General features: G+C 38.4%; 1 protein-coding gene across 3 annotated transcripts in view; it reads right to left on the minus strand.

Annotated features, from left to right (window-relative positions):
* PARD3B (par-3 family cell polarity regulator beta) overlaps positions 1-17,479 on the minus strand; it is a 1,116,980-nt gene that overhangs the window by 452,326 nt on the left and 647,175 nt on the right. For all 3 annotated transcript variants that reach the window (XM_017893929.1, XM_017893928.1, XM_017893931.1), the window contains 2 exons: positions 11,440-11,610; positions 7,049-7,181 (listed from right to left, as the gene is read on the minus strand). In XM_017893929.1, coding sequence (XP_017749418.1) covers positions 7,049-7,181; positions 11,440-11,610 — 304 coding nt within the window. The remainder of the gene's footprint in view (positions 1-7,048; positions 7,182-11,439; positions 11,611-17,479) is intronic.

Consider the following 17,479-nt stretch of genomic DNA (forward strand, 5'->3'; position numbering starts at 1 on the left):
CGGTCAGGCATTCAAGACTTGCTAAGAGAAACAGAGCAGAAGGACTGTAATGTAAATTGGGAACAATGGACATCCTAGGACAACTTCCTTTCTGCTGGCTCTCATCTTCTATCCTCAGCCTCTCAGTCCATCTTCCACAGTGGTGGTGAACATATTTGTGATCATGTAACTTGTTTCTCAAAACCACTTCAGCTGCACACCTTGCTTGTGGAATAAAGGTCTATGATCCTGGCAAACAACATCATCCCCCACTACACGTTAGTTTACCATTCCCTGACCACACCCCTGTGTGCTCCTGCCTCAGTATCTTTGCTTATGTAACTGCAAAACCTACTCTACCTGTCAAAGTCCTACCCTTCTCCCAAGGTCCACCTCAGATATCACTTTTACTATGAAGCCTTTGCTGTTGCCAAGGATCTGTCACTTTTATAACAGTGGCCGAGAAGACCAGTGCCCACTCTATCTGTGCTCTTCCTCTCTTTCTGGGCATACAGCTGGACACCACTGCTTGGGCCTCTTTGTCCCTAGACTAGTTCTTGCAAATGGAATGTGAGCTGCTATGATAAACGTCATTCCCAGTCTCACTGGTTATGAGAGGGTGCACCTTCCTCACTCTCTCTTCCTTTCCCCTACTATATCACCTGAAAGCCAGGTGACGAGGTGCCCAGCCACCAGGGGAAGAAGCCTAGGTCCTGTAATGACTGCATGGAACACAGCTGCCAAACCTCATTGTGCAGTGATAGGACGAGGAAATAGACTTTCACTGTCTACATCTATCCAGTGACACTTTAGGTTTATCTATTAATTAATATTAGGTAAAGTAATTCTTGGATAGCATATATCAAATGCCATTTCTGCAATGAACTATGTATGTATGCATTGTTCTATCAAGCTATTATTTATTTATCTACATCTATTTCTTTTACTAGACTGTAGATAACTTTCCCCTCATGTTCCTCTTTCTCGTTTTCCATGTCTTCTACAGCCTCTTCTCTGGCTAGTTTTATTATAATCATTAAATTTATTTTTTATTACACACATGTGAATGATTTATGGTTCTTTATGTGTTTCTGTGTTTTTATGTGTGTGTGTGTGTGTGTGTGTGTGTGTGTGTGTGTGTGTGTTTTTAAGTGGTGATCAGTGCAAAGGTAAGTATCTTGTTTGTTGAGGTAAGTATCTTATTTGTTGACTCTATCCTTGTTACTTTTTTTTTTTGAGACAGAATCTCGCTCTGTCTCCCAGGCTGGAGTGCAGTGGCACCATCTCAGCTCACTGCAAGCTCCGCCTCCCAGGTTCACGCCATTCTCCTGCTTTAGCCTCCCGAGTAGCTGGGACTACAGGCGCCTGCCACCATGCTCAGTTAATTTTTCGTATTTTAAGTAGAGAAGGGGTTTCACCGTGTTAGCCAGGATGGTCTTGATCGCCTGACCTCGTGATCCGCCAGCCTTGGCCTCCCAAAGTGCTGGGATTACAGGCGTGAGCCACCGCGCCCCGCCCCTTGTTACATTTTCTTAAACAACATATTCGGATGCTGTAAGGAATTTTTATTTTCCTCTGGGCCCAAACACCTTTTTAAAGCCCTATGTTTCAGTGTAAAAGTCTGGAATTCTTACCTCCTATAATAATATTTCTGGATTTCTTTGAGTGTATGAGGTACAGTCTTCTTGATGGTCATTTCATATATATCTATGTCTGTAAATATTGACATGGCACCTCCTGCAGTCATTACTTCATTGATGGCCAAATGGCTCTTCTTTTTAATTATCATCTTTTGTTGTTATCTGTGTTGTGGGATCTATCCCACCAAGACCATATCAGAAAAGAATTTGTAAAAGAGATTGTAGCTTTAGACAAAAGGTCAGCAAGCTATGGCCCTGGTCCAAAACCACCTTGCCACCTGCCTTTGCAAATAAAGTTTTACTGAACAGCTATGCCTATTTGTTTATGTATTGTCTATGAGTGCTTCTGCTCTACAATGGCAGAATTGAGTGGTGACAGAGACCTACAGTCCAAAACCTGAAATATTTACTTTCTTGCACTTTAAAGACTAAGTTTTTTGACTCCTGCTTCCGACTATTCTTAAGGACAATAATACTATTGCATTCGCCTTTCCACTCCTGATAGTGTATTCTGCACAATGGAGGTATCCAATAAACATTAGCCAAATTGAAATATATAATTCAATCTTGGATAGTCATTCCAGACATAGTGCTTTACATGCTACAGAGGGGTAGATACCTGCTGGTTCCCAGGAGGATACACATTAGAAATAATTCTACTATGATGTGTCTCAGAGGACCCCAGGGAATATGGATCCAGTGAGACACGTCACAGAACCACAACATTTGATTTGAGATGGAGATAAAAGGCCTAACTCAGTGGGTGATGCTGAGCAGACTTGGGGGCAGTGGGTGCCTAGGACAGGATGCACTTGAGCTGAAAGAGGAGAAGCAGGAGAAGAGCTATATGGGGGAGACAAGTGCAGTGAAATGAGAGGTAATGCTAACCAGAGGCAAACTGCATGAGGCGATTCCTCGGCCTAGGGTAAGATCTGGCAGCAAGATTCCTCAGAAAATACAGTGTTGGTGTATTTCATTACCATTCAAATGCTTAATAGGATTTTCTAGTAAACCCTTGGGACACAACCTCCATCCCTATTACCATCTTGAAGCACCACACTTATTTCACTATAGGCATTGCCAGCAGTTCTTCAGTATAAATGTGAATTTTCTGGTGCTATGATTTCTACAAACATTAGTTCTAAAAATGCCTTTTTCTGTGTAACAGCTTGGCAGGAATAAAAAATAAAATAAAATAACCAAGAACTGTGGGTGGTATGTATTATTACTTCAAAAATAAATGGAAGACAGAATATCAACATTGGATTTTTAAATATACAAAGGAAAGAAAAAAGGAAAGAAAAAAAAAAGTCAATGTTTTGGCTGTAACAGCTCCTCTCCTCACTAGACATTACACTTTGTCAAGTTAATCTTGCTTTTCTAAAGAAGATACTTGAAAAAATTGGTAATGGCAGTCAACACTCAGGTTTTATAAGCCTTAGTGGCCTGTTACCATCTGACATGGATCTGAAATTCAGGAACTCCCAATAGTCCCCTAAATATAAAATGTCATTAATGTTAAAAAGAGGTGATGGCCGTGCTCTTTTATAGCATCACGTTTATAAATTCTGCTATAATTTTTTGGTCTCTAAATCAATAGGCTTACAGAAAAGTAAGAAAATTCCATCTACTGGCCTCTAACAATGAAAATGTAATGAGTCTGCATTTTGATAGGCCTAAATCTTATAATCTAGCATTGTTGCACAGATCCACAAAGAAAATATAAGAATAGATTTTCTCTACTTTTGAAAAAAATAATGTTTAATGGAGTCACTTCTTAAATACATTTGTTATGCTAAGTTGGAAAATTGAGGTGGGGAAGAAAGAGAAACAGGAAACTTGCAGATAGTTAATTAATATATTTTTTTCACTGACGTAAAAATTGTTCTAACTAAATCTATGTCCTGGGAAGAAAAGAACAGACAAAATCTCCCAGTGGTTGTCTGGGGCCACTTGGGCCCAAAGGACTCTATTTGTACCAAAGATATACAAAGTCTGAACGTTCTATTGAAGTTCCAAATGAAATTATTACTGTATTGTATTTTCAGCAAGTGCATGGAATGGATTTTCTTATTTATTTACTTTTTTCTGGATGTATCCTTACACATTAACTACTTCCATGGTTTTATTAGTTTAGCCTTTGCTATTCTTTGCAGAGATATTATTTCATTTACTTAAGTATCTCAATGTCTTCTGAAAATACATCGTGTGCCACTTAATGAGGATATATTCTGAGAAAAGCACTGTTAGGCAATTTTGTCCTTGCATCAACATCATAGTGTACTTACTTAAACCTAGAAGGATTAGCCTACTTACTCTCATAAGCTCTATGGTATAGCTATTGCTCCTGGGCTACAATCCTGTACAGCATTTACTGAATATTGTAGGCAATTACAGCACAATGGTATTTGTGTATCTAAACAGAAAAGCTACAGTGAAAACACAGTATAAAAGATAAAAAATGGTACACCTGCATAGGATACTTACCATGAATGGAGCTTGCAGGACTGGAAGTTGCTCTGGGTGAGTCAGTGAGTGAGGACATGCTAGTAAATCTGAAGGCCTAGAACACTACTGTACGCTACTGTAGACATTATAGACACAATGCACTTAGGTTACACTACATTTCTAAAAAATATTTTCTTTCTTCAATAATCTCCGTAACTTTGTTACTTTATAATTTTGAATTTAACTTTTTGAATATTATGTAACAACAGCTTAAAACACAAACACATTGTACAGCTGTAGAAACATATTTTTTCTTTATATCTTTACCCTATAAGCTTTTTCTATTATACTTTTTTTAACCTTTTAAACTTTTTTGGTAAAAACTGAGACACAAGCACACATTAGCCTAGGCCTGGATAGGGTCAGGATTATCAATATCACTGTCTTCCACCTTCACATCTTATCCCACTGGAAGGTCTTCAGGGGCAGTAACAGGCACAGAGCTGTCATTTCCTATGATAACAACGCCTTCTTCTGGATACCTCCTAAAGGAACTGCCTGTGGCTGTTTACAGTTACTTTTTTTAAAAAAATAAGTAGAAGTGTACTCTAAAATGATGATAAAAAGTATACTATAGCATTAGGAATTTTTCAGCTCCATTATAATCTTACGGGACCACCATGATATATGTGGTCTCTTGTAGACCAAAATGTCATTATGTGGCACAAAACTGTATTTTACAGATACTAAAAATGAAACAAAAGGTACTTACTGTTCATTTAGATGTCATTGGTGTAACTAGGAATTAAACTCTAGACTTAGATAGATGTCATTGGTGTAACTAGGCCACATGTTACTAGAGAATTAAATGCCAATTAAGTTACATAAAGTCTAGATATTTTAATACAGATGTCCACATTCGTGATCATAAGGTAGAAAGAAGGCTGTTTTATTTTGCAGACAACTTGCCATTCCTTTCCCAGGCTCTTTTGCTATTGCAATTTAAGATTTCAGAAGGCAATCTTGCTCTGTCAAGAAAACTTTTAATTTCTTTCTTTCTTTTTTTTTTTTTTTTTGCGATGGAATCTCCTTGCTCTGTTGCCCAGGCTGGAGTGCAGTGGCACGATCTTGGCTCACTGCAAGCTCCGCCTCCCAGGTTCACACCATTCTCCTGCCTCAGCCTCCCGGGTAGCTGGGACTACAGGTGCCCATCACAATAATTTTTTTTTGATGAGAAAAGACAAAATATTGAGTATTTTTAAAATCTGTATGCTAAGTAAAGTCAGCTTCTTCTTTTTTTTCCCCCCGGAGCAGCTGGGATTACAGGCATGTGCCATCACAACTGGCTAATTTTATACATATACGTACACATACACACACACACATTTTTTTTTTTTTTTTTTTTTTTAGTAGAGACAGGGTTTTGCCATGTTGGCCTTGAACTCTCGACCTTAGGTGATCTGCCCTCCTCGGCCTCTGAAAGTGCTGGGATTACAGGCGTGAGCCACCGTGCCCGGTCTAAAGTCAGCTTCTAATGGGCATTCTCAGTAGGTGAAAGGACTCCAATAGTTTCAAGAGACCAGTAACCAATGTAAGTCAGACACCTGCTGTGGTTTGGAAGAGAAACTGAAGACAGGGAGACAAGGATTGAATCCAGACTCTGCATGTATCAAATATGCATTCTTGAGTAAATTATTCACTCTCTCTGACTTTCTAGATCTTTATTTGTAAAATGAAGATAATATTACCCACTTTGAGTCTGCATGCAAATTGCTCAACACAGTATCTAACAGACAGCAAACACTTAATAAATGGTAGCAGCTGTTGCTACTACTCTCGCTAAAATGGAGGAATTCCAAGGAATAAACAACATCCCATTCTAATGAGACAATTTAATTCTAGAGCCACCTCAGATTTATAAGTATGTTATGATGGAGTAATTTCACAGCTTGGAACTTGTTTCCACATAGTTAAATTATGATAACATCTTAAGTGTTCAAAATATAGGAACTGATTACATGATATATGGTACTTACCGTCAAAAGACACTATGCAACTACTGAATATGATATTGTAGAAGAGTATTCAATGACTAAGAGGCATATAATGTGCTAATTTTAAAAAACAATTTCCTAAACATTACATACATTTCATTATTTCATTTTTTGTATAAATATTTTCATTAAAGAGTCCTGAAAGATATGCATAAAATGTTATTGATTAGGATCTTTGATAGACAGAAGTACGAGTAAAATTAAATTTTCTTTTATTTCTTTTCTCTAAATTTTCTGCAATGAATATGTATTGCTTTTGTAATAAAAAAATTCATGTTATTAAAGAAAAGAGATACAGGGAGATGAAACAATTTTCTTGGTGACCTGAAGTATATTTTTTAAAAATCCAGGAGGAAAACCCACATTTTTTACATCTGGAGTTGGCTAGAAATGTGATCCACATCAGATAATAAGGGAAGACAGTGTAGCAAAACAATAACAAGAACATTCCAACCATCACAAGATGGTTTCAGGTTAGGATATTTACCCATATACCACGCTCATATTAGAATCGAGTATATTCTGTGAATCACGCTATGACCATTTTATGGATTATAAATCCATACATTTAAAAATGTTGGTAGTTATTTACACTTGGTAACTTCCAATATTAGAAGAGCTTAAAAAATAACAGTTTGCCATCTTTGATTCTCCAGTGATCATTTGTTTTATATATAACCCTCCATGTTTGGGGCAGCAAGCACAGAAAGTGTCACTTAAACTAGAGACATTGCCAGGAATCTGATTCACAAATTCTGAGTCAGCTCTCGCCCCAATCTCTCAGTGTTTGTGACTCTGATTAACAAAGTCTGCACTTAGTCTAATTAACTCCCCTTTTCTCCTTTTTTTTTTTTTTTTTTTTTAGATAAAAGGCATTTTGTGTTTTCTCACTCCATTTGCAGTGGATAAAAATGGATAGACTCTTACCTTTCTGTTTGTCTTGTGGACTGTAAGCGCCAAGTGGATGCAGGGTACTGTTATCATTTCGCCTAGAGGTGGTTACAGCATTTTGACAGTTCTCAAAGCATGGCTTAGAAAATGCCCCGCACTCTGCAGGATCCTAAGAGATAAAAGTAAAAATTACATTTGCATTTTTAATATGTTCAAACTTGGTCAGTTGAAGCAAAGTGAAAGAATGATCGCTGTATGAATAGTCTTTCAAGAGTCTATTACACTTCAGTCCTCAACTCTGGAAACTCAAAATGGCCCTATCAGTGAAAACATCTTTGAGTATAAAATAAAAAGTACTGACAATGTGGTGCTAAGGATTAGGAGTGCTGATAGCCAACACAAAAGAGGATTAACTTTATTATTCTCTTTTACCACTTACAACTGGCTTCTTTCAAATTTTCTTCCATCTGGGAGTACAGCTTGTGGCAGTGTCAACACAAGAATACAGTTCATGCCAAGGGTGTTTCTCTGCCAACCAGCTGGTTCCTCTCTCTCTCTGCGCCTAAGTGCATATGCTCTAGGACAAGTCAGAACTCAAGCAGGTTCACCTCTGAAATGCCACCAGTGTGTCTCTGTGCAGATACTAGGTCTTTGGCCAGGAGCTAAATCAAACGGCTGTGACAACGCCAGACAGCAGTTCTCCTGAGGGTTTTCCCCCCTATATTTCCCCTTCCTATTTTGATTTTTACAGTCTGTAAACACATTCACAGTTTTCTGAAAACTGCTGTGTCTAGAATAACACCCCATGATCCATCTTCCACAGGTGCTGAAGAGGGAATTATTGGAGGAAGCTGATTATAGAGAACTCTTAACTATTTTTTTCAAAAAGGTTGCAGCAAAGAGAATTGGGGTTTGCTCTTCTTCGTATTATTTGTCTCAATAACAGATTTTAAGGAGGTAAATGATTTGGAAGCCATCTCATGACTGTTCCCTTGACCATTTGTGAGAAGAATGTACCACAAACAGCAGCACCCATCTGATTCCCAAAGCTCTTCTGAGAATAGCATTTGCCTAAACCAATGCACTGGATTTGTATTTTCCTCTTTGGTTATAAAAATTCAGTGTCTAGCTAGTCAAACAAATAAATCATTCCATTTTTGTATTCTTAATAATTAAAATGTTTTCAGCTGCTGAAGGTCCTTTAGCTTTTTGTCAAGGCTTGTAACACTTTTCCCACACCCAATCAAACTGAGCCTGGTATAGGAGGCAAGCTAGTCCTAAATTAAAGCTGTAGCTGTAGCAGGAAAGAGAGCTAGGGCTTGCTTTGCACAGCCTTGTGCTTTGATTTAACAATAACAACAAGAACAAAAAATTTTTTTCTGCTTCCCCAGCTCTTTGATAAATGACACAATCAATATCCCAACAACTGATCAGTAACTAGCCTAATTAAAGTATTCAGCCTGTAAAATAGAGCCGTCGCAGAGCCCTCCATTAGTGTCCCAGCCAATAAAAAATATAATGGATTTTTAAACATATTCTGCTTTTGCCACGATGAGCTGGCAGCAGCAGGGAGGGAAATGTTTTGGGGAAAGGAAAAACAAAATCAGGTCATAACCCATTTTTTAATACCAAGTCTCTAGGCTCAAATAGAATTACAATTGAACCTCAAGCTCATCCTTTGAAAAATATGTTTCTGTTTAAAATGACTCTGATTCAATCGGGGCTCATTATGTATTCTTCACAAGGTCCTCATCAAAACTGTTTACATATCTTGTACATCTGGGTAATGTGGGAAAAACCCCAACAACTATATATTTTGACTTTTCTTAAGTAGCTTCTTCAGATTTTGAAATATCAATATAATGTTCAAGCAACCATTTTGGTATTCCTGGCAAATCTAACTAATTGACTTGCCTGAATGTATCAACAGTGCTGAGACCTTTTTTTAGGTTATGGATGCTTTTTATTGTACTGGAGGGCAAGTGCTGTTCCACCAGAGAATACAGCAAAAAGCACGAGCACACAAAATATGCTCTGACACAGTGAAACACAGATTTGAAGATCAAATAGTTGCAATTTTTTTTCAATTTAATAAAGATAAACTGTACATTAGTCTTCTGTCTTTATAAGAAATAATGCTCTTTAATCTTCATGGGTACTGCAGAGATGCTCAGTAGCTGAGAGTCCAGTGTCTGCTCATTCCCCATGGAAAGCATATAAATATTAGGGAAACTAAAAATGGATCTTGTTTAAATGTCCTCATAGAAATTGCTTTTTGACCCAGTTCTTATTCTTGATCAGTTCCCTGGTGATCTATACTAACATGACACTTTCGATGGCGGGCAACAAATGAGAGTTTCATACTTTCTTCTGATGGAATAATGCCAATCCACCCCAGAGTGTGAGAATTAAAATGAAAATACCTGCAGTAAAGGGCAATGCAAATAGTACAGTGTGCCAACTCAATGAGTCAAAATATATAACGCCTATCTGCTGCCACCTACTAACTCTTTTAGAAGCATAGTTATTTCTTTTTTAACTTTTGCTATCTGCACAGGTATGTTATGGTATAGCAGTTTCTTTCAGACTCTTCTATTAGTTGAAGTATCTTTGTTTAAAAAGTCTTTTCATATCCTTTCCCCACTTTTTGATGACATTTCAAGTGTTCTAACCTCAAATAAAACATATTTGAGGTAATACATATGTTAATTAGTCATTCTACAGTGTGTACATGTTTCAAAATATGTTGTATACCACAAATATGTATAGCTTTTATGTATCGACTTTAAAATTAAAAAAATATATAGTCAAAAAAAAAAAAAAAAAAGTCTTAAGGGAGATCCAATATGCAGATGCACAGAAGGGATGACTCAGGCATTCGCAGTTCATCCTTTCAACTCTCTCCAATAAATGGGTTCCGTGGAGTCCTAAGGCTCTAGAGTAAGAACCATCCTAAACCAGATGGGGCCAATTCTCTCAGGGCAGGAAGTAGCAGATAAGGGTGTTATAACTAGGTACATAAGTAAAGCCCATTAAATATTTATGGAACACTGTCACTTAAGCAGACACAAATGTTGAAAATAAGTTTATTATATTTAGTCTCCAGTAATTGGCCAATTTAAATGCATTTAACATCTATAAGCTTATATAAAGGAGAGTATAAAAGGTACAGCTACTCCTTTCCAATAGCTGATAACAGAACAAAGTAAGATAGAGCTTATAACTTTAGCACTCAAGTTTACTCTCTGAGATGAAATAGGTCTCAGATGTGACATTTTCATTGACTCAATATTTATTAAGCATCTACTACATGTGGGAACCAAGGACACATTAAGGGATAAAACAGACAACAATATCTGTCATCTATGAATACCGAGCACTCAATTATGTATGTACTTACACAGCCAGGAAATGGCAAATCTAGGATTGTAACCTAAGCAATTCGAAACTCCAGAGCTGAAGCTTTTAACTACAATGAGCCCACTACCATTAACTCCTGATTAACTTGATAAAGCTTTCATTTTCAATTTTAAGCTGAACTCTTTATTAAAACTAGTATTTTATATTAGTTTTTTTAATAGTTTTTTTTTTAATTTTGTATATTATTGTATTACACAAACACAATCTGGCCTTAGAGAATATCCTGATATGAGAAAATGTGTGATTTGCTGATGTTTTTCTTAACTTTTAATACTATTAACTTTTTCTTCTTACCTTTTTCTAAAATTATTTTATGAGTTTATGAGCCATTTAAATAATTATCTTCATATAAGAGAAAATAATGTTTTAGGTATTTTTAATGTTTATATTATTTAATGAGGAATATTATTATTAAAGTTATCATACACTTAGACTCCATGTGTAAGTGAAAATATTCTTGATATTTTAAAAAACTTATAAAAAAAATAAAAGATTTCAAAAAACAAGACTCCCATTTATTTAATCACATGAGCAAGCAGCTTGTTTAATAAATCAAATGTTAAATTAGTTAAGTCTCAGGTCTGTATTATTTATATGCAGATTATGGAAGAGAATACAGAGAGCTGATTGCATTATAATGATCTCTACATTAAACATTGTACACATGTGATTAGACACCTTCTAAGGTATGGACACTGCTAGCATATCAACCAAAAAAGTATATAAAGATGTTTATGAACAAGTTCAGAGCTCTTGGAATTTCTGGGGGAAAAAACTAGAAATTATAGACCTGTTACATCTGATAAATGACTTACTTTATATGCACATTTTTACACCTTGCTATTATACCTAAAATATACAACCACCTATTCCCCACATCAATCCATCAAAGCTCTTCTGGGGCATATTTTCTCAATATGCATCTAGCTACCACAATAGGAATGGAAGTCTGCATATTCTGGTGGCAATTTGGGCAACTTGCTGAGGAGAATCAAGATTCGCATCACCTCCATTGGTCTCTCTGGCCTCCTCAAAATCACCAACTGGATCATTCCTCGGATGTTTCCCTCCATGGACATTGACCGCCTAAGTGTTTCCATAGCTTCGTGGTTGGATTTTCCTAAAAGAGATTCTCCATTAACTGCAATCAGCTGGTCATTCATTCGCAGACGACCATCCTAAGGCAGAAGAAAGAAAAACAGAATTCAACAGAGAAAAGTATGGTGATGACATGTGGTGTTTTGTAGAGAAGTTCAAGTTTAAAAATGAAAAAACAAAACAAAAAAATCCCCAGCTGTTAGTAGTGATTTATTTTCCATGGCAGAAAAGGCTCTGGAGCTTATCAAACAGTCAAAATACCAGCAATAATGAATTGTGTGAAAGTATATTTTAGAAATCTTAGAGTCCTGAGCTGCAATAATTTAGACATTTGTATAATGCCTCTTACCTAAATCTTTGGCAAGCATGCTAATCTGACCTGATTCTGCCATTTGCTCTGGCAGAGACCATGTTGTTGACTCAAGGGAAGGCGGTTTGGAAACCAAAGGAGGTAGGCACAACGAAAGGAGAATTTCCTTTTCAGGCACAGACAGGCATCATGCATAAATGCTGTGCGCTTGACAGTAGTAATGTGTCTCCTGATATTGCCAGCTCTATTGAACAGTACTAAAAAGAACAACCACATAATTGTATTTAACACAACCACAAAGTTGCTCATCTGCCAAAGAACACAGAGGTGTGTAGAAAACGACCAATTTGCCCTGATATCTTCTGGTGAAAAGTTTAACAAAAGAATTGTCAAGGTTTTCTCGAGGAGGCTCTGATGAATGAGTACTTTCAACCAGCATCTTCAGGAAGAAATACCACTTACTACAAAGTAAAGAACCTCGGCATATGAATAGGCAGCCCAGACTTTCGAGTGAATGAGGCACTGACCAGCTCCAGCCAGAAGTCCCTCATAAGCAGAGGCCTAGATTAGTGGCTGACACACTGGGATGCCTGCCCTGCCTAGAAAAGAACTTGAAGGGATCACAGTGCATTTCCCCAAAGGCAGTCCGGGAACAAAGACACTTGAAATGCTGACAGTCAGACTCGGGGGACATCCTCTCTACCCATTCTACACTCATGTAGAAAGTTCTTGCTATGAGGCACAGTTGTGATTAGGAATGTTATGCTGCTGCTGCTAATAAAGTGAACAGAAATAACCATAGGTGTGTATAACCGTTTACCCTCACAGAGAATTCTTCCATAAATTACCCTAGTGATTCTCATAGAACCTAAGAATTTAAGATTTTCAGAAACATTTTACAGAAAAGGAAACTGAGACACAAAACGTAACTTGTTCCAGGCCACGAAAGCGAGTCAAAGGTTTCCATGAATCTTGACTCTTTAGTTCTTCCATGACAATTCCCTTTGTTTCTTATCTCTAGACTTCAACTGTGCAACACTAAATTAGGGAAAGGAAAATACTACAGAGTTCTTATGGTGAGAAGTATCTGGGATTTGTGGTCAAATTAACAGAATGAAATGTAAAAGAAAAAATCTTCCTAATAAAGGAGATAGCCAGACACACACACTGAACAATAGAAACCAACCAGACAGCTTTGGGAGGGAAACCGTGCGGACAGGTCGTTAAATTTGGACTAATGCAGTAGCAAATGGCCCGAGGAAGTCCCTCTGCTGACAGAGGAGAAAAGGGAGGGTGGGGTGAGAGCTGCTGTTCCCCAGAGCCAATGCCCTCGTGAAGACACACTACCCATGCTGCCTGCTGGAGAAGGTGTTAGCCACGTGGGATTGCAGGGGCCGCCCACAGGAGGGCACACCCACTTGGGGAAGAAATGGAGATGGCAGGGTAATGGGATCAATAGACAGGGGCATCAAGTCAGAGATATAAACCGTTTAAGTGGACTGCCTCCTCAGAGCTTAATGTCCCCTGCCTTCCTCTTGTTTTCCCATTTCACTTAACCTTTACCCTAATTTGAAGCGAGTCTGGAAATGAGATTTACAGGAAAGGCCAAACAAGAAAGAAATCTCTTCGCTTCTATTATCCAATTTTGAGTGAGGCACAAAAAAGCATAAGGCTACATGAAATGGGATATGACAGGCCGGGTGCGGTGGCTCACACCTGTAATCCCAGCACTCTGGGAGGCCGAGGTGGGCGGATCCCCTGAGGTCAGGAGTTCGAGACCAGCCTGACCAACATGGAGAAACCCTGTCTCTACTTAAAATACAGAATTAGCCGGGCATGGTGGTACATGCCTATAATCCCAGCTACTCGGGATGCTGAGGCAGGAGAATCGCTTGAACCGGGGAGGCCGAGGTTGTGGTGAGCCAAGATTAGGCCACTGCACTCCAACCTGGGCAACGAAAGCGAAACTCTGTCTCAAAACAAAGGTGGGGGGGATATGACAAAAACACCCTGAATGGTTTCATTATGTGAAGTGAAATACAACTGGAGAAATTATTCTGCTCTATTGTCATATAAGAAAGGAGCACTACTGGACTGAATCTTGTTACTAAAAATCATTTTCGGATGAATGGAGACTGGTGTGTGGTTTTTAAAGAGGAGGAGGAAGCAGAAGAGTCGAATCCAGTTCCTGGTCTTAGTCCTGTTAACAGGAAATGAGGTTAACAGGAAATGTTCAGATTTTGCAGTGCTTTGTCTTGGCAGGACACCTCATCTGCTACGACAGGAAGAAACAAGATAAAGATGGAAGCTTTATGGCTACCTCTAGAGATGGAGGGAAGGAAATATGAGTGAGATCCCACCTGGTAACCTGTTGTGAGCCTTTTCTGTGAAGCATGAGACAAGGTCAGAGTGAAGAGGTAGACAACAGACAAGAAGATAGGAGAACATTTTTTTTTGGTAAAATACATCAATAGTTATTAAGCACAAACTTCTTTTTTTTTTTTTTTCAGTTACATTCTAAATCTCAAGCATGCAGAATGACACTGAAATAGGACATGTTTTCTATAACCAAGTCCCAAACAAAAAGACAGTTCGGGTCACCTCAGAGCAGCTGAAATTTTTTTTCAAAGACATTCACATTCATCACAAGCATCATCAGAGAGTTGTGGGCGCAATAAAAATCCACACACTCTCATTGTCAGGCTTGGCTGGTCTGTTGTTATTGGTGTGTGCTTTTTCTTTATAAGATAAATGATGTGTAATTTCATTAATGGTGATGCCAGTAAGCACCATGTTGTCCTAACATTTAGAATATAATCACAGAATTTAGAGCTGGACGGGTCCTTAGAGGTCATCTCGTCCAACCTCTTCCGTTTACAGATGAATAATGTGATGCCCAGAGAGGATGAGAAACCATTTATCGAACACCTATTAGGATAAGGCACTTCCACGGATATTAGACTTGTTCAGCTAGTTAAGGTCAGAGTTGGAACAGAATAGCCCAAGTTCCGAATTCCACAGCGTCCCTATTCACTAAACCATTCCATATTCTACATAGATGAAGATGACTAGTCCCTAAAGGGGTAATGCTTCAAGAAAAAAAGACTTTCAGAACCAGAGAGGACAATATGCCACCAGATGTCTCCTGGAAGGGAAGACAATATAAAATCTAGACACACAACAAAAGACATGGAGACAGGAAACGGTGCAGGGGCATGGCAGAGCAACACAGAGGGCAGAAAAAAAAGCGTGTCTACCTACTTAGCTAGACATCCATACATGCATGTCTATGTCTAGTCTTGACCTAAAATGAAGTTGAGTCAATGAGGAATTCATTATTCAAAAACTCATCAAATCTCCCTCAAAACTGTGTATGTCCCATTTGCTTTGGAATAATTTTGACAAAGAAAATTAGCTTTATATGGTTTTTAAAATTAATTTTATATTCTAGTAAATATTTAGGCATGAGAATATTAACTTTCAATTGACTTTACATAAATGAATTCAAATATTCAAGGATGTTACTTGGTAATTCTAGGGTATTTATTTCATCTGGGTCATGCTTGCAATATTCTCTCTCTCTCTGTCTCTCTCTCACACACACACTCCTCGCGCGCTCTCTCTCTCTCTCTCTCTCTCTCTCTCTCTCTCTCTCTCACCCTTTTTTCTTCCTATATTACTCCCATCAGACTCCTAAGCAAAAAGACTTCAATTATGTTCCCCGCTTCTGGCATCCCCCCATAACCAACTCCACCCTCAAGCTAGAAAGGAGTAAAGGAAATTCCCAAAGGGAAGGAAAACATATTAAAAAGAATCAGGAGAACAGAGTAAAGACAAAATGTAACTTCTTCAGTGCAGTTCAGAATGAAAAAACCTGGTACGAGGTTAGGTCTTCTCCACGTCCTAGCATGGTTTCAATCTCATCAGCTTTAGCTGGTCCTATCACAGTAGGATGCACAGAGGACCAGGAGACAAGACCTTCGAGTATGACATCTCCCTTTTACTGAACACCTAACGAAAGCTAGTCCTTGTGCACATCTTTTGCGTATATTTGCCCATTCTTTTCTTACAGCAACCCTGTGATATAAATGCTACTCTCTGCTATTTAGGAGATGTAAAGATGAAGGCCCAGAGAAATTAAGTGACTTGTCAAAGGGTATGGTCATAGCCAGGTCTCCTCATCTCTAAGGTTAATGACATGAATCCTTTATGATACGTTGCTTCTAAATTCAGACTTCTAGAGATTATTAAACGCACTATATTAATGATAAAGAGTCTCTACTCTGTGCATATCATGCTAAACCCTTTACATATAGTAGACAATTTACTCCTTACAGAAACCCTGTATATTTGAGATTGCTGCCCCCATTTTATAAAAGAAGAAATTGCAGTCAGAGAGTTTAAATGAATTGTTACAAGTCATGTTTCTAAAAGGAGATGTGAACTAGGTCTGGGTCACTCTGCAGCCCATGTTTTCAAACAATCTGCTAGTGATTCTTAGTCTTTACGGGCCCTTAGACTTCTTGGAGAATCTAATAAAAGCTACAGATCCTCATTTTTAAAAAACAAATATTTACGCCAGGGTCTTTCCACAATTGTGCATTTGAGCCAGATAATTCTTTGGAGTGAGGGGTCGTTACATATGCTGTAGGCTACTCCATGTGTCCTCTAAAGCATATTTATGATTTCTGGGTGGTCCAATGACCTTGTAGTTCATCCCCTGTGGTATATTCACTGGTGCCTGGGTACTTTTTCTGCCATGATTACTGGCAATGTTGTGTGGCTAATCCACTTGGCTTGGCAAATTTTTTGTTAAACCCTCCCCCCAACTGCCCTGTTACCTCTAAAATTCTAATGAATACAGAGGAAAAGTAAGAAAGCCAAAGCAAAGGAATGAACTAGCCACTGAAGAATATGAGAGAAGCATGAGAAAGTGGGCTGGCTTTCCCAGCGGTAGCTGGCTGGGGCCCAAGGCCAGTCCACATTAGTCCAGGGTGTTGAGAGGATTAATCATGACCAGATGTTGGCTTCTGCCTCCACATGCTTCTAATGGGGCCCTTGGTATGGCCTCCTGGGATATTATCAACACCAAGGTCCCAAACCCAAAGCTTGACTTCAGGGTGCAGAGCAGATGTTTCCCTGGAATAGGGTGGGACCCCAGGCAAGATGGCACCTGATTGAGGGGGAGAATTATCCTCAACAAATCCTCTCAGGGTCGTCCAATCATTCTATGACAACATCTGTCTACTGCATTTTTTGAAAAAACAAATCAAATCCCCCCAAAAACCCAAAACCTTAAACTAAGAAAAGAACCTTGTATTCCAGATTGAAATCATTTACCTTCATTTAAAAACAATTGCAATGGAAGGGCAAGAATGAATCAACATTTTTAAAGTACAGTTGTTAAAACAAAAAAGTTAGTACATTTTTTTTTTATTATTATACTTTAAGTTCTAGGGTACATGTGCATAACGTGCAGGTTTGTTACATATGTATACTTGTGCCATGTTGGTGTGCTGCACCCATCAACTCGTCAGCACCCCTCAATTCATCATTTATATCAGGTATAACTCCCAATGCAATCCCTCTCCCCTCCCCCCTCCCCATGATAGGCCCCGGTGTGTGATGTTCCCCTTCCC

This window comes from Rhinopithecus bieti, unplaced genomic scaffold (assembly GCF_001698545.2).
Source record: "Rhinopithecus bieti isolate Rb0 unplaced genomic scaffold, ASM169854v2 scaffold_22522, whole genome shotgun sequence".
NCBI classification, from domain to species: Eukaryota; Metazoa; Chordata; class Mammalia; order Primates; family Cercopithecidae; genus Rhinopithecus; species Rhinopithecus bieti.